This window comes from Lutra lutra, chromosome 7, assembly GCF_902655055.1.
Source record: "Lutra lutra chromosome 7, mLutLut1.2, whole genome shotgun sequence".
NCBI classification, from domain to species: Eukaryota; Metazoa; Chordata; class Mammalia; order Carnivora; family Mustelidae; genus Lutra; species Lutra lutra.
This window is the reverse complement of record NC_062284.1, coordinates 20155202-20174579: the sequence shown is the minus strand read 5'-3', so window position 1 is coordinate 20174579 and position 19378 is coordinate 20155202. Positions and strand designations below refer to the sequence as shown.

At 41.8% G+C, this 19378-nt stretch overlaps 2 protein-coding genes across 5 annotated transcripts in view; one reads left to right on the top strand and one right to left on the bottom strand.

Moving 5' to 3' along the window:
* Positions 1–19378, bottom strand: part of ENTREP2 (endosomal transmembrane epsin interactor 2) — a 545857-nt gene that overhangs the window by 322497 nt on the left and 203982 nt on the right. For all 4 annotated transcript variants that reach the window (XM_047737128.1, XM_047737129.1, XM_047737131.1 and 1 more), the window contains one exon: positions 9397–9453. In XM_047737128.1, coding sequence (XP_047593084.1) covers positions 9397–9453 — 57 coding nt within the window. The remainder of the gene's footprint in view (positions 1–9396; positions 9454–19378) is intronic.
* Positions 4358–5562, top strand: LOC125104574 (hsc70-interacting protein-like). The gene has a single exon (XM_047737132.1). It carries the CDS (start codon positions 4445–4447, stop codon positions 5528–5530), a length of 1086 nt encoding a protein of 361 aa, XP_047593088.1. The 5' UTR covers positions 4358–4444; the 3' UTR covers positions 5531–5562.

The following is a 19378-nucleotide window of genomic DNA, read 5'->3' as shown; positions in this document are numbered from 1 at the left end:
CCATAATACTCTGTTCATTTTTCACAATTTTTTTTCCTCCATGTTCTACCTTTGGATAACTTCTATTGCAATGTCTTGAGTTCCCTAATCTTCTCTTCTCTTATATTCTTTTAGATTTATTTATTTGAGGGGGGCAGAGACTCTAAAGCAGACTCACCACAGAGCATGAAGCCCAATGCAGCCCATAACCCTGAAATGACTTGAGACTAAACCAAGTGTCAGATGCTTAATTGATGAAGGCACCCAGACACCCCTCTTCTTTCTTACTGCATCTGCCATTAATCTCATCCAGCGAATCTTTTCTCTCTTATATTGAATTTTTCATTTCTCAGAGTTCAAACAGGTATTTTTTAATACCTTCCTGTCTCTAGTTAATTTTTTGAACATCTGGAATACAGTTATAACTGTTTTAATGTCCCTTCTGTCTGCTGTCTGCTATTTCTAACATGTGGGTACGTTTTATATCAATTTAAATTGATTTCTTTTTCTCATTTCAGATTGTATTTTCTTGCTTCTTGGCATACCTAGTTCTTTGATTGGATGCCAGACATTGGGATTATTATCTTGGTGGTACTAGATATTTTTGTACTCCTATGAACATTCTTGAACTTTATCCTAGGACATAATTAAATTAGTTGGAAATGGTTTGATTCCTTTGGATCTTGCTTTTAAGATTTATCACAGAGCTTGCTGAAGCAGCACATATATTAAGATTTGTCATAAAGGACTGGAGTGACATGTACTCTGGGGTTAATTATTCCCCATTACTGAGGCAAGATTCTTCTAAAAGTATTCTACTCCCCTGTCTGAACAAATCACAAGATTTTCCAGTCAGGATGGTAGGAAAGCCCTGCTTTTTTGCCTGTACTATTCCCTCTAATCTACTCAGATGATTTTTTCCTGACCTCAGGTAGTTTTCTCATATGAAAAAGCTGATCAACATCAGCTGAATACTCACAGGGAATCCTTTGCAGACCTCCAGAACTCTGTTTGTGGAAGTCCCTTCTCTCTGGCACTTTTTCCTGTGAACTCTAGCCTCCTTGAAATCCCCAGACCTTCACCACCTTCTTCTTAACTCAGTGAGTGAGCCAGGCTCTTTCCATATTTCCCCTACCTGTGCTGCTGTCTGGAAACTCTCTTACAGTTGGAGGCTGGGGACATCCTTAGGACTTACTATTAATGGTGGAGGATCAAGGTAGAAGGAATATAGAGTAGAATCAGGCCAGATTTATTCCTATCTGCTAAGCGAAGATCCTAACATTCAATGTTTAGCTGGAGGAGTTTAAAAAAAAGTTTGTTCAGTTTGCTAACATATGAATCCAAAGGTGGGGTACTCTAACTGAAGTTGAAATGCCAGACTTCCTTGGTATACCGTAAGAGGAAGAGATCTAAAGGCTTAAGGAGACTGGAATAAGAATGCATTGATCCCATAAGACTTGCTCGCCTATCCTGGAGGATCCAGGGAACACACTTCTTACCACAACTATAAGAAATCTGTGAGAGGAACTCCAACATCCTTAAAGAGCTTTGTGGTACCTCTTCTCTGCAGGCCAAAAATTAGATTGGAAATATCTGTGCTACCGTCAAACTAGGCTCCCTAAATGCAATAAGGATTATGGGATTCCAGGGTGGCAGGGACCAAGTGACAGCACTAAGTCACCAAGGACCATGTGGGTATAGTTACTGAGTGGCAATGGGGCCAAAGCAGTACTCAGAGGAGTCTGACTCACAGAGGTGCTTGCTGTTGGCTCCTAGAGGTTCTATTTGTTTGATTAAACCTTCACTGATACACATTCCCAACTTGGTTGATAAAAATTTTGCAATAAAAGTAACCCAAAAAGCCAGACTCCTCAAGTAAAAGTAAACCCAAAGCCAGATTCCTCAAACAGTATAATATAAAATGTAAACAGTACTTCACTCAATTTTTTTTTAAATCTTACTACCTGTGATTATGTCTGAGGCTAGTTCCATTAGTGATAAATAAGCAATCGCAAGATGTTCCACTGAATCTTTCAAAAATTATTTAAATCAGAGCTATATAATTTTATTGCTAATTGCAATCTACCATAATATAGAACCTTTTATAGTTTAATGTAAGGAAAACAATTATCTCAACCACAGGAGACACTTCTCAAACTATTACAAAAAACAGAAGAGGAGGAAGAGCTTCCAAAGTCATTCTGAGGTCAGCATTACCCAGACACAAAAACCAGACAAAGACACTACAAACAAAAAGAAAACTACAGGCTAATATTTCTGACGAACATAGATGCAAATATCCCCAACAAATAAATAAAGCAAACAGAAGCCAACAATTTATTAAAAAATTATTTATCATAAAAATGTGAGATTTATTCCAGGGATGCAAAGGTGGTTCAATACTCACAAATCAATCAATGTGATATATTACATTAACAAGAGACAGGATAAAAACCATATGGTGGTGGGTATTATGGAGGACACGTATTGCATGGAGCACTGGGTGTGGTGCATAAACAATGAATTCTGGAACACTGAAAAGAAAAAATAAATAAAAATTTAAAAAAATTTTTATGGTCATCTCAAAAAACAGCTGAAAAAGTACAACATCCATTCATGTTAAAAACTCTCAACAAGGGGCACCGGGTGGCTCAGTGGGTTAAAGCCTCTGTCTTCGGCTCAGGTCATCATCCCAGGGTCCTGGGATCGAGCCCCACATGGAGCCCCACATCGGGCTCTCTGCTCAGCAGGGAGCCTGCTTCCCCACCCCCCACCCCCTGCCTCTCTGCCTGCCTCTCTGCCTACTTGTGATCTCTGTCTGTCAAACAAATGAATAAAATATTTAAAAAAAATCTCTCAACAAAGTAGGTTTAGAGGGAACATACCTCAACATAGTAAAGACCTTATATGAAAAACCAACAGCTAACATCATACTCAATGGTGAAAAACTGAGAGCTTTCCCTTTAATGTCAGTAACAAGACAAGGATGTCCACTCTCACCACTTTTATTCAGTGAAGTACTAGAAGTCCTACCTGCCGCAATCAGACAAGAAAAAGAAATACATGACATCTAAATTAGTAAGGAAAAAGTAAAACTTTCACTCTTTGCAGATGACATGATATATATAGAAAACCCTAAAGACTCCACCAAAAAACTACTAGAAGTGATAAATGAATTCAGTAAAGTTGTAGATACAAATTCAATATACAGAAATCTGTTGCATTTCTATATAGCAATAAAGAAGTATCAGAAAGAGAAATTAAGAAAACAAGCCCATTTATAACTGCACCAAAAATAATGAAATACCATAATCAAAGAGGTGAAAGACCTCTACTCTGAAAACTATAAAACACTGATAAAAGAAATTGAAGATGACACAATGGAGCAAATGGAAAGCTATTCCATGCTCACAGATGAGAAAAACCAATACTGTCAAAATGTCCATACTACACAAAGCAATCTACAGATGAGATACAATCTGTATCAGAATACCAACATTTTCACAGACCTACAACAAATCATCCTATAATTTGTATAGCATCCCAAAAGACCCCAAATAGCCAAAGGAATCCCGAGAAAGAAGAACAAAGCTGACGTATCACAATCCCAGATTTTAAGATATACTACATAGCAGTAGTAATCAAAAGTAAAGCATGGTATGGCATAAAAATAGACAATTAGATCAATGGAACAGAATAGAGAGCCCAGAAATAAAACCATGATTATATGGCCAATTAATTTGTGACAAAGGAGATAAGAACATACAATGGGGAAAAGACAGTCTTGTCAACAAATCATGCTGGGAAAACTGCACAGCTATATACAGAAGTATGAAACTGGACCACTTTCTTATCCATACATGAAAATAAACTGAAAATAGATTAAAGACCTAAATATGAGACCTGAGACTATAAAACTCCTAGAAGAAATCATTTCTTTGGTAATTTCTTTGCCTTCAGCTACAGAAACATTTTTCTAGATATGTGTCTTCAGGCCATGAAACAAAAGCAAAATTAAACTACTGGGACTACATCAAAATGAAAAGCTTTTGCATACTGAAGGAAACCATCAACAAAATGGCAAGGCAACCTACTGAATGGGAGAAGATATTTGCAAATAATATAACTGATAAGGGGTTAATATTCAAAACATATAGAAGATATATACATACAATACCAAAAAAACAAATAATCTGATTTAAAAATGGGCAGAGGACCAGGGAATAGAATTTTTCCAAAAAAGATGGATCAACAGACACATGAAAAGATGCTAAACATCACTAATTATCAGGGAAATGCTAATCAATATCACAATAAGAAAAAAAAATCACAATGAGGTATCACCTTACACCCATCAAAATAGCTAGAAACACCCCCTTCCACACGATCACGCTGAGTTAGTACCCGCGCCTGGAATCGGGTCGCAACCTCAGCCGCGCCTGCCGCCTGCTACTGCCTCCGGACCATGGACCCCCGCAAAGTGAGCGAGCTTCGGGCTTTCGTGAAAATGTGTAAGCAGGATCCGAGCGTTCTGCACACGGAGGAAATGCGTTTCCTGCGGGAGTGGGTGGAGAGCATGGGGGGTAAAATACCACCTGCCACTCATAAAACTAAATCAGAAGACAGTATCAAGGAAGAAAAACCAGATAGTAAGAAGGCAGAGGAAAACATAAAGACAGATGAACCATCAAGTGAGGAGAGTGATCTAGAAATTGACAATGAAGGTGTGATTGAACCAGATACCGATGCCCCTCAAGAAATGGGAGATGAAAATGTAGAGATAACCGAGGAAATGATGGATCAGGCAAATGATAAAAAAGTGGCTGCCATTGATGCCCTAAATGATGGTGAACTACAGAAAGCCATTGACTTGTTCACAGATGCCATCAAACTAAATCCTCGCTTGGCCATTCTGTATGCCAAGAGAGCCAGTGTCTTCATCAAAGTACAGAAGCCAAATGCTGCCATTCGAGACTGTGACAGAGCTATTGAAATAAATCCTGATTCAGCTCAGCCTTGTAAGTGGCGTGGGAAAGCACATAGACTTCTGGGCCATTGGGAAGAAGCAGCACATGATCTTGCCCTTGCTTGTAAACTGGATTATGATGAAGATGCTAGTGCAATGCTGAAAGAAGTTCAACCGAGGGCCCAGAAAATTGCTGAACATCGGAGAAAATATGAGCGAAAACGTGAAGATCGAGAGATCAAAGAAAGAATAGAAAGGGTTAAGAAGGCTCGGGAAGAACATGAGAGAGCCCAGAGGGAGGAAGACGCCAGACGACAATCAGGAGCTCAGTATGGCTCTTTCCCAGGTGGCTTTCCTGGGGGAATGCCTGGAATGGCAGGGGGGATGCCTGGAATGGCGGGAATACCTGGGCTCAATGAAATTCTTAGTGATCCGAAAGTTCTTGCCGCCATGCAGGATCCAGAAGTTATGGTGGCCTTCCAGGATGTGGCCCAGAACCCAGCGAGTATGTCAAAATATCAGAGCAACCCAAAGGTTATGAATCTCATCAGTAAATTGTCAGCCAAATTTGGAGGTCAAGCATAATGCCCTTATGACAAATAAAGCCCTTGCTGAAGGAAAAGCAACTTCGATCACCTAATGGATGTCGCAATAATACAAACCAGTGCACCTCCGACCTTCTCATGAAGAAAGCTGGGGTGCTGTGAAGAGAATCCCTACCCCTCTGCTCCCCATGCAACTGAAACATTCTACAATTGTTCCCATTAGGGTATTCATTCAGATAATGTTTTCCTACTAGGAACTACAAACTTTAAACACTTTTTAAACCTTAAAAATATTTAAAAACATATTAAAAGGGTATGTTAGTCCCTACAAAAAAAAAAATAGCTAGAACCAAAAAGACAAGGGATAACAAGTGTTGAGGAGGATGTAGAGAAAAAGGAACCCCTGCGTACTATTGGTAGGAATGTAAACTGGTGCAATCACTGTGGAAAACAGTATGGAAGTTCCTTAAAAAATTAAAAATATAATTACCATATGATCCAGTAATTCCACTACTGGGTATTCACCCAAAGGAAAAGACATATGCATCCCTGTATTTATTGCAGCATTATTTACAATAGCCAAGATCTGGAATCTACCCAGTTGTCTGTCCACAAATGGGTAAATAAAAAGGGGTAAATATACACAAAGGACTATTACTTGGCCATAAAGAAGGCTGAGATCTTGCCATTTGCAACAACATGGGTAGACCTAGAGAATATAACGCTAAGCAAAACAAGTCAGACTGAGAAAGACAAATAGCATATGATTTCAGTCATATGTGCCATTTAAGAAACAAATGAGCAAACAAAGGAAATAAGAGACAAAAAAAACAAGACTCTTAACTGGTGGTCAGCAGAGGAGAGGTGGATGGGGGGTGGTTGAAATAGGTGATGGGAACTAAGAGTAAACTTACCATGATGAGTATTGAGTAATGAACACAACTGTTGAATCACTCTATTGTATATCTGAAATATTATATCATATAATAATTATGAACTAATATAACAATATAACCTGAAACTATATAACTAATATAACTAATGTAAGTATATATTAACTACACCTCAATTAAAAAAGAAGAAAAGAACACATTAATGCAAAAAATACATATTCTCTACTGAAATAGCTATCATCACTTTCCAACATTATGAAAGGCTCTTATAAAATACCAGGGCAAAAAAGTCCCAGTATTTTTCTCTTCCTTTTCCCTCTGGCATCACATTCACCAGCCTGGAAGGGGCAACCTTCCTTCCCGTCCTCTCAGACAGCCTGCTGCCCCTTCTCCCTTGCTTTTTCCTAATACAGGCTCCCCACCAGTATACCAGTCACTCCAGGCAAAAAGGATACCGTTCCTCATCCCATTGTGTTTTATAAGATCGGACTGATGGAAAGAAAGGACATGTAGCAGAGATTAGGATATGACCCCACACACCAGCCCTTCAGAGGAAAGGCACTGCCAATAGACCAGTGACAGTACCAAAACCCTGCCTTCAGCATGCCCACGCATGGCAGTCCTCACTTGCCAGCCCCCGCAGGGCATGGGGCATGGCAGTGTGGATCCTGGATTGGCAGGGCCCAACACGGCCTCTTCCAACCACCCTGAGGGACAGACACCCTCCTTCAGAGAGGGCAACTCCCTCTGGGTGGGGGGAGGGGGAATTCTTCACGGAGACAGAGAGTGGTGGTGAGACCCCTGGAAATGAACCAAACGGTCAGAGTGGCTCCTTCACTTTTATAGCTCCAGGAAGAAGGAAACACTATCATTAAGGTAGAGAGGATAGAAACAGGAACTTGGGATAAAAGAATTCCTTAATTCTAGATTAATTCTAGATTGGGATAAAAGAATTCATTGATTCCTCAGTTCTAGCTGAGTCTAGAGTGAGTTTTTACTAATGAATCAAAAGTCTGTATTGTTGCAACTCATAAATTATTGAATGCTACATCTGAAACTAATGGGGTATTCTATGTTGGCTAATTGAATTTAAATGAAGAAGACTGTATTGTCCTGGTCAACACAGAAGAATGATCTCATGGTAGAGAGGAACAATTTTCTACCAAAATTCCCGCCCACCTCTTTACATAGTATGGAGCTGCTGCTGGGAAGTTCAGGAAGGGACTACCTTTTCCAGCTTCCTACCCAGCCCAAAAGGGCCATGTGACAGGCCCTCCACAGTGGTTGGACGTGTGAGCAATGAGGGTCACATTTAGGCCCATCCACATTGCCTTTCCCGTTCTACTGAAATGAAGTAAGAGTCCACAAGCCTAGGGAACGGTAGAGTCCCTTCTAGAAGGAAGCAACCAGGGTCTCTGGATCCCCTGTGATGGGGATCCATTCCACTGTCCGGAATGACCACTCTAGAAGAAGCACGTCCTTTGGCTGAGCTTTTGGGTTTTTAACTCTTGCCATGTTAAGCCACTGACAGTCTGGGCTTTGTGACAGTACCTAGGGTTAGCCTAACTCACCCCCTTACCTCCCTAAGTAAAGAAAGTGGTCAGTTGAGCGTGGGGAAGCCCTCCTCTCCTACCTGGGGCTTGGGTAGAAATAAATGAACGGGAGAAAGTACTCACCACTGCCCCATTGTGGCTTTTCCTTATTTGGCTGCCAGCGCAAGAGGGCTTCCTTGGCCTGTTTCATCAGGGCAGGTGAGAAGGAATGGAACAGGCTGGCCCCGTGTCCCCGAAGGGAGCCCAAAAGCACAGCCAAAGGGCATCGGCCCCACAGCTGGTATGTCCACCACCATTTCCCTCTGCACAGTGGAGTCAGCTCTTTGACACACTAGTTGTGATTTACTTTAAAATACTCCAGCAAGGGGCTTGGATCAAATAAGACAGGCCAAGGTTAATATTTGCAGAAGACAGATGGGGGGGTCTACAAGGATTCATTATACTAGCTTCTCTCTCGATGTGTGTACATGTTTGATACTTTCTACATTAAAAAAAAAACAACTTTTTTTTTTTTTAAAGGAAATTTCTCAACAAGTCATAGGAGAAGAGGCTCACTGAATTAATGCCACTCTCTTCCCGATGCCTCCTCAGGATGCTGTGGTTACTCTCGGGAGGGGAAGGTGTTTACAACAGGCAGATTTGTGGGATTTTTCTGCTTCCATTAATATTTAGTACATGTCATTATCTCCAAACCTAATCACTTAAAGAAGAGATTTTAAATAATTGATGCCTACAAAAGAGAAAAAAAGCCATGCCATGTTTTTTCATTATCCATCAAAACCCAGAAAACCTCTTCGTCTGGCCCTGACACGGACACATAAATATATTAATGCACACCCTGAGAAAAGCATGCATACAAATCAATAGACATGAATCTGCTCAGGCTACTTGCCCGTTGGAAAAACCATCCCATTCTTTCCATCTCCCGTGTGGCCTGCTCCTCCCCGGCATGGGGCTGTGGCCATGGGAGAAGGGGTTCCAGCAACACCCCTGTGCCTTTGGAGCAAATAAACACCCTCCTCTGAAACACTGAGTTTCAGTCCCCAAAACACACACATGGCTTACATTTCTTGAGCTCTGATAAAGGAGGGGCTGCCCGTGGGCTCATCTGTGTGCATACACATGTACACTAATATGTTTACACACCTAGAGAAAACACTTGCACTGACACTTACTAAAATGTCTTTGTTCCCAGCACCCAAACAGAACAAATGAAGAAGACGCCCCATGAGCATCTCAGATGAGCACCAGACGGCTACTCTCCAAAGGACAGAAGGTAGGATACACCCTGGTTGTTACCTAAGAGCCTCTCTGCATTGAGAGATTCCAGGTCTATCAAGGTCTCTGTCCCGCTTTCATTAAAGCAGCCAGAACTCTCTTTGCTGGTACCTTTAAAGTGCTAACAACCCCACAGGGAGGGCCCTGCTCCCCGGACGCTGTGGAGACAGGTGCAGACTTACCACCAGCGAGAGAGGCCTCTTCCAGGAGACAACGCCAATGAGTCCTGACAGCAGCACCTGCAAGGACAAACGGTGCAGGAAGGTAAGACTCTTTGGAAACCTCTAATGGACCATCAACACAGTCCTGGCCATCTCAGCTTGAAAACGGACTACTTCTAGAATCCAGCCCACGTACAGGAGCAGGGGGACATGAAGCTTGCTGTCCACCTGGACGCTCACCCTGCAGCCACTGTGGGTGGCACATGGGCCTCTGAGATCACCAGGAACTCCTGAGAGATCACTTAGGCTCTGTATGGATGGGCCCAGGAACGGATGCACTTGCTGGAAGAGCACTTACTCCACTCTGTTCCTGTGAATTTTTTGGCTTCGTGACTTAAAAATCACAGGGAGGACTACAAACCCTACTTTGGGGAAAGGCAGAGGCTCCCCAAAAAGCAAAGGCTCCCCCCTTGCCAGTCACCTGGCTACTTTCCTTCTGTGCATGGGTGCTGGGTGCAGCAGACCTGGCAGGCTCCCTCTCTCCTTTCCCACACTTGGTCCCCCAGACAGCTTCCCAAGTCACCCGGAGGCGGTGCCACTGGATGAGGTCCCCAGCTTCCCACATACTGGCCTACATGGCTCCAGGTCCCACCGAGCGAATCCCCTCCAGGACCTCTACTAGCAGCCACCTCCCCCCACCCTGGCTCCTCCATGTCTCCCTAACCCCATGAAGATCATTGTGTCTTCTCTCTCAGGAGAACCACCCCTCAGCTCCTGGCCCACAATCCCTGAGGCACATGCTAGCCATGGATCCCTCCATTCCCAGGCTCCTTGGGACAGGCAGGGCCCAACAGATCACAGAGACACAACTGCTCCCTCCCCACTGCAATCTGGCTTCAGCCCTCACCACTTGCCCACACACTTCCCAAGGTCACCAGAGGGGTCGCTGAGTGCAACACACTAGTGCAGTGATCAGCTTGAAGACCTGAGGTTAACCACATCCTCCTGTGGGAGGCTCCTTCTCCACTAGGCTTTGCATCACTCCCCAGATGTCCTCCCTTCTCTGCTCCATCAGGTCCTCCCACCTCTCTTCCCTTCCCACTCCCTAAGACCTGTCCTCCAAGACTGCTGAATCTTATTCACACACAACACACAAAACAAACAAACCAAATGAACCAAAGAGCTCAACATGGCTCTGCTCCCAAGCATATCACATATATACTTTCTTCAATGCATGCATTTTGCAAACATACTCAATATCAACAAATAGTATTTACGAACACTTTCCCATCTCCCAAATCTCTCTTCATGATGCCACCCAGCTGCAACCTGTACGGAAATCCTTGATTACTGTTTTCCTGTGTCTCTCTGAGCCCCAGTCCCTTGTTCTTCATCCACAAGGTCTATAACCTCTCTCTTCCTTTTTATACCCAAACCACTCTCCCTCTTGTCATCTCTCCTCCCACAATGGCACCCCTTCTCCTGATCTCTCAAATCTAAATCCTAGAGATAGCCCCAGCCTAGCTGGCCCTGACCCTGCCTTCTCCTTAGGATATGATTTCCGAAGAGCATCCTCTGTTTTCCCTTGAGGCAGCACCAGCCTGAACCAAATAAAGCCCGGGTAGAGGATGGGAAGGTACACTTCCCAGAAAACATATGTTAATCTCTGTCTTCTACTTCCCACTTCTACCATAAAAAATTTTACCTATTCTTTAAGACATGGCCCAATTCCTCCTTACTCAGGAAGGGCCTATGTATTCATGAGTACATGGGGCCCCACTAAATCCCTAAACTACCACCAGACCTCTCAAGCCATGTTTAATAAGCTCAGACAGAACGCCTTGATCTTTTCTTCTAAGCTTAAGTTTATAAAACTATCAAATGTCTACAGTGGCCAAATTGCTTATAACAGACATTTTATTGGGAAACCCACAAACCTCCAGAGAACAGGCATTTATAAACACAAAGGAAGTTAGTTAATAATCATTTAACTTAGGCTACAGTAAAAATTCTTGACCTTCCTTGCCTCCACCCCACAGTTATCATTCCATGAATCCCCTCAAATAATTTTACCTCCAACAAATATGGACAGTTTGCTTTACTGAAGAAAATGTTACATTTCTAAGTATCATTGAGAACTGTAATTACAGATGGATCCAATTCCCCTACACAAAGGGAAAAAATAAAACCATCAAACTCTGTGGCATATAAATCTTCAGATAATCCCTGATGATCCATGGGCTTGTATAAAGCCCTCCCCTTTATATCAATATGATGGGCTATCGCTCCTGTGGTCCTACTCAGTGACACTTACAAAGATGTTGCCCCAGCAACACTTTGCAGCCTTTTAAGACCCTGGCCAGTTGACTCAGCTAGGCCATGTCCAGACTCCTGACCTAGAGAAACTCTGAATGTTGCTGTGTCAAGCTATAAAATTTGTGGTACCTTGTGACACAGCAGTAGAAAACTATTTATTATGGACTAAATGTCCTTATGATGGACTAAATCCATATGATGAAGTCCTAACCCCTCAGTGTGATGGTATTTGGACGTAAGCCCTTTAGGAGGTAATTAGGGTTAGATTATGTTATAAGTGGTACGACCCTCATGATGGGATGGTGGCCTAACAGGATGAGAAAGATTTCTCTACTATCTCTCTCTCTCTCTCTCCCAACATGTGCACACCATGGAAAGGCCACATGAGGACACTGCAAGGTTTCAACAGCCTGTATGACAGGAAAGGGGCCCTCACCAGAACCCAACCCTGATCTCAGACTTCTGGCCTCCAGAACTGTGAGAAAATAAATTCCTATTAGTCAAGCCACCGAGTTTGTGATACTTTGTTACGGCCATTTGAGCTTATTAATACACTAATGTTAATAATGAAGAGTGGAATATTGTATTCTTGTTTTCAAACGTGCACTCTCTCCCCATGTCTCTTCAGAAGAAGCAGACTTCCCTGACCCCGGATCTAGAAAACCAGAACACCAGAGAACCAGAGGAGGCCTCCTCTGGTCCACTTGGCACCAGAGAAGAGAGGAGCATAGCTCCCCTCAGAAATGACCAGGTCGGGCGCCTGGGTGGCTCAGTGGGTTAAGCCGCTGCCTTCGGCTCAGGTCATGATCTCAGGGTCCTGGGATCGAGTCCCGCATCGGGCTCTCTGCTCAGCGGGGAGCCTGCTTCCTCCTCTCTCTCTCTGCTTGCCTCTCTGTCTACTTGTGATCTCTCTCTGTCAAATAAATAAATAAAATCTTTAAAAAAAAAAAAAAAAAGAAATGACCAGGTCTTATTTTGAATTTTTTTTTTTTTTTTTTTTTTTTTGCTCAATTCCCACTACCGGTGAGAATTATTGTTGCATGTTCTGCCACTCTGGTACCTCTGCAGGTTTATTTTGTACCACTTTGGTGAGAGATGGGGTCATTGAGCTAGTTAGCCGTGAAATTACTGCATCTCATGAAACCTTTGTCCCATTTAATTTACCGATATCGTTATTCAAAGTCCACAGTTTACACAGAATACGAAGCAATTGAAGAGGGTCAGAGAAGAGTAACATATAATTAAATAGCTGTGAAAGAAAAGCCAAAAAAGAATGTCAAAGGCGTGATATTTCTCAGAGAGAGAAGCTTAACTTTTTGAGCACCCGCAAGTTGTTAAAAGGACACCAACCCACTTTTTTTTTCTCCACTTGCTGCCCAGCATAACTAGAGGCAAGTGATAATATTAAAAATGAGACAGAATTTCCTGCTGTTGAGGGCAATGAAAGGGGATAATAGACCGCCAGGAAGTAACGGCATCTTTAGAGCCAAAGGCCTTCCTGTTGGATTGGTACTGCTGTCTGAACACAGAGGCCTGGAAGAAATTAGCTCTTTAAATCCTGTCCTCTAAGATCGAAAAGTCCTTTCATTGTCCCAAATCAAGAATTTTCTTCCGAGCTGCTCTTCTGGTTCAAAGGAAAATGATAATGCAACATTTTAGGTAAGGAAGCGAGTCCTTCTAGAATGCAGACTTGGAAGCCAATTCAATTATTTCACAAAACATATGGCAGGACTGTCTAATAGCTAACGTGGCATCAATTAACCCCTAAGAAGCCAGGCTTCACCACTTTCTGGAGAAAGAACTGTTGTTGCAAAAATGGGGCAAATAATATTCTGAGCTTCCTGAAATGAATGAATTCTACCTAGTCCACTTCCCCACGTTTTCCAGACTTCAGACCTGTGCTATGCAAAATGGTTCCTTCTCCTGCATGGAGTAGGGGAACCTCCTAATTATTCCGACTTATATTTTCTTTTCTTTCTGGGTGGTTTTCTGTGTCTGGGTCTACCTGAGACCACATGGCAGGGCTGACTCCATTATGCCTTCTGTGTCCATCTGTGTCCATCTCAGCTCCCTTCTGAGAGAAATACATGCCTTCCCATCCACCCCATCTCCATGGCTTCTACCTCCTTCTCTCAGAACAACCCCAAATCCACCATCTCTCTCCTAACCATTCACTCCCACTGCAGTCCTGACTTTCTCCACACCACTTTCTGCTGGAGGCTTCATCAATACATCAAACTCAAAACGTCCATAAGGAACGCCACTCTCCTTCTCAGTGTACTTCCTCCATGATAGAGGAGAAATCTGTAGCTTTCATTCTCTCAATGTATAAAAGCAAAACTAGACATTGATGGGAAAGATAGACCAATCAAAGAAAAAAAGGAAACTGTTTTAAGATAATGCAAATAACCCATGAGTCGAAAGAAAATCCAAGCAAAATACAACACAGTCTGTTCTGCAGTGAATTTTTTTTGGATGCAAATTACTTCATATATGCTTGGAACCCATTCATCCTGGTCCTGCCCGGTGTGATGCAGCCTTCCACCAGGGCTATTTACTCAAAACCTGCAACTGGACTTCGTTATTTAATGAGTTAAAGCAGCATTTGTATTTTTATAACATTTCTAAAATATTTGGATTTTAAAAGATTTCAAAATAATTGGTTTCCTCTATAATCCTATCTATTTCATTTTATGCATTAGAAAGACTTATCCTGAGATGGGCTCCTCAGGCTTCCCTAAGCTGCTATGAACCCTTGACATAGAGGTTCCTTTAGTGCAGATATTTTAGCTGGCAATTCCATTTTTTTTTTTAAATCTGGAATGTCTTACTTCACCTTCATGCTTGAAAATTAGTTTTGCTGGGTACAGGGTTCTAGGTTGATGGTTTCTCCTCTCAATAGTCTGAAAACAGTATTCCACCATCAACTGGTTCCCACCGTGGCCATCAGGAAGTTGGCTGTCCTTTTAACTGCTGTTCCCTGAGGCAGGAAGCTGTGCTTACCCTTTTTTATTCTTTTGTTGTTGTTGTAAAAGATTTTATTTATTTATTTGAGAGTGAGAGAGATCATGAGAGGGGAGAAGGTCAGAGGGAGAAGCAGACTCCCCACGGAGTTGGGAGCCCAATGTGCGACTAGATCCTGGGATTCCCTGGATCATGACCTGAGCCGAAGGCAGTGGCTTAACCAACTGAGCCACGCAGGTGCCCTTTTATTGCTTTTTTTTAAGACTTTTTTTTTTTTAAGTTTCAGAGAGAGAGTGAGAAGAGAGAAAGTACAAGCAGGGACCAGGGTGGTAGGGGAAGCAGGCTTCCCACTGAGGAGGGAGCCTGACATGGGGCTTAATCCCAGGGATCATGACCTGAGCCAAAGGCAGGTGCTTAACCAAATGAGCCACCCAGGCACCCCTGTCCTTACTCTTTAAGGCCTTTTAAAACCATCTCCTTGCCTTTAGTGTTCTGAGGTTTTTGCGTATTATGTCTAGGTGTGGATTTCTTTTTATGTATCCTTTTTGGCATGTACTATGCTTCTGACATGATGCATTTACATTTTTCATTAGTTCTGGAAATTGCATAGCCAATATCTCTTCAAATATTGTCTCTCTGGCATTCTCTCCATCAGGGACTCTGGCAATCTCATGCTAATCCTTCCTATTCCATCCTCCAAATCTCTTAGTTCTGCTTTCACATATTCCACACCCATGTCCTTCCGTATTTCATTCTGAAAAACTTCCTTATGTTTACCTTCCAGGTGACTAATTTTCCCTGAACTATGTTTAACCAGCTGTTGAACATCTGCATTTATTTAGAGAATTTAAACGATTATATTTTATGTATTTATAAGTTCTGCTTTTATCCTTTCCCAAGTATGGTGATTTGGTTCAGACAGTCTCTTAGTACATACTCATCTGTACAACTGCTTAAAATATTTCATATGCAGATGCTCTTATGTCCAAGATGTGCAGTGAACATTAGGTATCTAAGCCTGTTGCTTGCTGTTTCTGGTGACTCTCATTTACTGCAGCATCCTTCCTTTGATGTTTGTAGGCTGGGGAGTCTTGTGAACACATTGCTTGCTCTTAATTAGTGAGGTTCTGTGGACCCCAAATAGAGAAATTTTCCCTAAGACAGGTATACTTCTGCCAGTAACCAGGAAGAACCTGAGCTCTAGAAATGCTGTGATCTCCAAAGGGATCAGCTCATGGCTCAATCTGGAAATCTCAGTCTGAGCCCTCCCCACCCCATCTCACTGCACAGTGGACATTCATGCCTAGGCAACCTGTCTGCTCCAGCCGTGTACTACTCTGACCCTGCTCCCTGCCTCTCAGATTCCAGCTGTCTGCCACTCTGGCCTTGGGTCATTGTGTGGAGTTTGTTTGGGGGTGGGGTGGTAGACCCCAGAGATCTGCAATGCCTCCAGGTGCATGCCCTTTGTCTAGGATCAGGGTGCCAGCAGATTCAATGTCTGGTGAGGGCTCATTTCCTGGTTCACAGATGGCCATCTTCTCACATGTCCTCACATCGTGGGTCTCTCTTATAAAGGTAATAATCCCATTCATGAGGGTTCCATTCTTGTGACCTAATCACCTCCCAGTGGCTCCACCTCCAAATACCATCACACTGGGGATAAGGATTTGACATGTGAATTTTAGGGAGACACAAACATTCAGTCTATAACAATCAGGATATCATAGATGGTTTTCTAGGAAAATATGTTACTACAATTGAGTCCCCTTAAAATCAAAAAACTAAATGTACCTATAAACACCAATAAATTGGGAAAGTGGTCAAATACCCACAGGCAAATTCTTCAAAAGCTTCAAAATATTGAGATTTCCAACACAATTTATTTTTTTTTCCCGAGCACAAAGGGAAAAAAACAAGGAAACTTTCCAAATTCTTTTTACAAAGGTCAGCCTGTTACAAGTAAAATATCGCAAGAAGAAAAAACAGGCCAATTTTACTTATAAACAGAGGTATACAATTTTTAAATAAAATGTTAGAAAATAGACTTCAGTGGTACATTTAGAAGAATAAAGAGTAAGGCAGGGGGTTCACATCAGGAATGAAAAGATGGATCAGTAAGAGGAAATACAGTAATAAAATTAATCATATTAATATGAAAAAAATGAAAAATGTCATTCAGTAGATATATAAAAGGCATTTGATAAAATTCAATCACTATTTTTTATGAAAAATAAATCTTAGTTTAATACAACAAAATAAAGATGCCCCAAATTTCCACCTATATTTAAAACTAATCTGGAAAATACCAGTGTGGTGTGCAGAATTATGTGATGTTTCCCAATAATTGCTCCCCCCCACTGGTTGTATATTGCCTACAGAATCCCCTCTTCTTGAGAGTGGGTGGGATTGTGAATATGATGAATTTCAGTCCTGTGGTCAGGTTACACTCTATGACAAAGGCAAAAGGATTTTGCAGTACACTCAGGTCCCAAATAAGTTTGGTTTTGAGTTCATCAAAAGGAAGGTTCTCCTGGGTGGGCCTGGCCTCATCAGGCAGACCCTTTGGGTCTGGGCTCTTTGTAAAGCCAAAAATTTGAAGCACTAGGGAGAGTCTGCTGCTGCCTGAAGAAGTAAGCTGCTGTGCTTTGAGAGGGACTCTAATAGCTGGATCCTCTACAGCTGACACCTGGCAGGAAAATGGGGATCTCAGTCATACAACCATACAAATAAACACTGCCAATAACCTGAGGGACTATGGAAATGGATCTTTCTCTCCTCAAGCCTCTGGGTGAAAATGCATCTGGCCTCACTTTGATTTTAGCCTTCAGACTCAGCAGAAAGCCCAAATGTTCCAGGCTCCAGACCCATGGAAACTGCAAGATAATGTATCTGTGTTGTTTTAAGCCATAGTGCTTGTGGTAATTTGTTATATAGCAATAGAGAACTAATACAACTAGCTAATAAAACCAAAGAAGAAAGAAAAGTTAAAAATTTGTGAAGAGGGGGCAAATGATTACTACTTGAAAATGATACACTTATCTCAAATACTGAAGGAAACTGATAAAAAAAGAATAACAAGGTAATTACAAGCATTCAGTAAATCAAATGGTTAGAAAATTAATATATTTAAAAATCATGATATTAGTTATATTTAGTGAACACTGACTTATGACATATACCTACTAAGGTTTTATACTTTAACTCTTTGTATCTTGACAACTATAAAAGGCATGTATGATTTTTGCATCACTGCACAGAGGAGAAAATTAAAGCACTTGCCCACATTACAGTATTAGGATATAAGCTCATAAAGTATGGGAAAAAAATAGCTTTCCTATATACATGCAAGCAAAGATGGGTTAGAAAAATGAATAAAATTAAATATTCCACTTATAACACTTCCATTTATAACAAAAAATTCCATTTATAACAAAAAGGTAGAATGACTTAGAACACAGAGACTAATATGAAATGAGCAAGAACAATATCAAGAAAATCTTGAACATCTAATGAGAACATAAAACTCCTCATATTAGATGCAAAAAAAATCCTTTTTTCAGGGCACCTGGGTGGCTCAGTGGGTTAAAGCCTCTACCTTCAGCTCAGGTCATGATCCCAGGGTCCTGGGATCAAGCCCCGCATCAGGCTCTCTGCTCAGCAGGGAACCTGCTTCCCCCCATCTCTGCCTGCCTCTCTGCCTACTTGTAATCTCTGTCTGTCAAATAAATTTAAAAAAATCTTTAAAAAAAATCCTTTTTTCAAAGTGAAGAACCAAAGAATGCATGAAGTTCCTTGAAATTCTAATGAAAATACTATTAAGAGGAAAAAAAATCAATTCCATAAAAAGCATTGGGACAATGAGTGAACCACTTGGAAAGAAAGCAAACTTATTTTCTACCTTATTCTTTATACCCAAATAAATTTAAGTGTAATCAAAGGGTAAACAAAAAATGAAAATCTGATAGTCCTAGAGGAACATGCAAGCATTTTTTAAAACAATCTTGAGAGGAATTCAGTGTTGGAGGCACGACATGGAATCAAGAGTCCTAATAAAAGATTAATACGTTTTAAACGTTTGTTTAAAAAACAACACCTGTGGTTAGGTTACACTATATGACAAAGACGAAAGGGGTAGACTAGATCTTTGCTCTTAATCTCAGGGCCTCCCCATATGACAAGTATAAGTCCATGCTTCTGACAAGTAACATGGAAGCCTCCCAAGACAGTTCTTAGAGTCCCCATCCTCAGCCGATGTTGGGCTTGACCATGAGACTTACTTGGCCACACTGGGTAGAGGTGGCCCTCACCCTCAAGACCTCCAGTGCATCTCATGATGCCACCCAACAACACAAATTGCCTGTCATCCTCTGTGTACCTGCCCCTCAAGCCAGTGGACTGGACCCAGACAGCCATGGCCCCTTCAGCCTGGGCCCCAGAATGGATAGATGGCACAGACCCAACCCCAACCAAGCCTTCATCCAAGGTGGGGCCACCTCAGCTCTCCAGAGCAGAAGACGAAGACTGGCTGCTGACAACCACTGAGGTTTGGAGAGGTTTCTTTATGCAGCCCTATCATGGCCAGAGCCAACAGACATATGTGTGATTTTAAAAGAACATAAGATGGAAAACCAATTCTAAAGAGGAAAAATACTTATACACAACAAACAAAAGGTTTATTGTCTTAACTTACAAAGAGCTCCTATCAATTAATAAGTAAAGGGAA

What these genes read in the sequence shown, in the direction of transcription:
- LOC125104574 (XM_047737132.1), top strand. Translation starts at nt 4,445, where the DNA reads ATGGACCCCCGCAAAGTGAGCGAGCTTCGGGCTTTCGTGAAAATGTGT.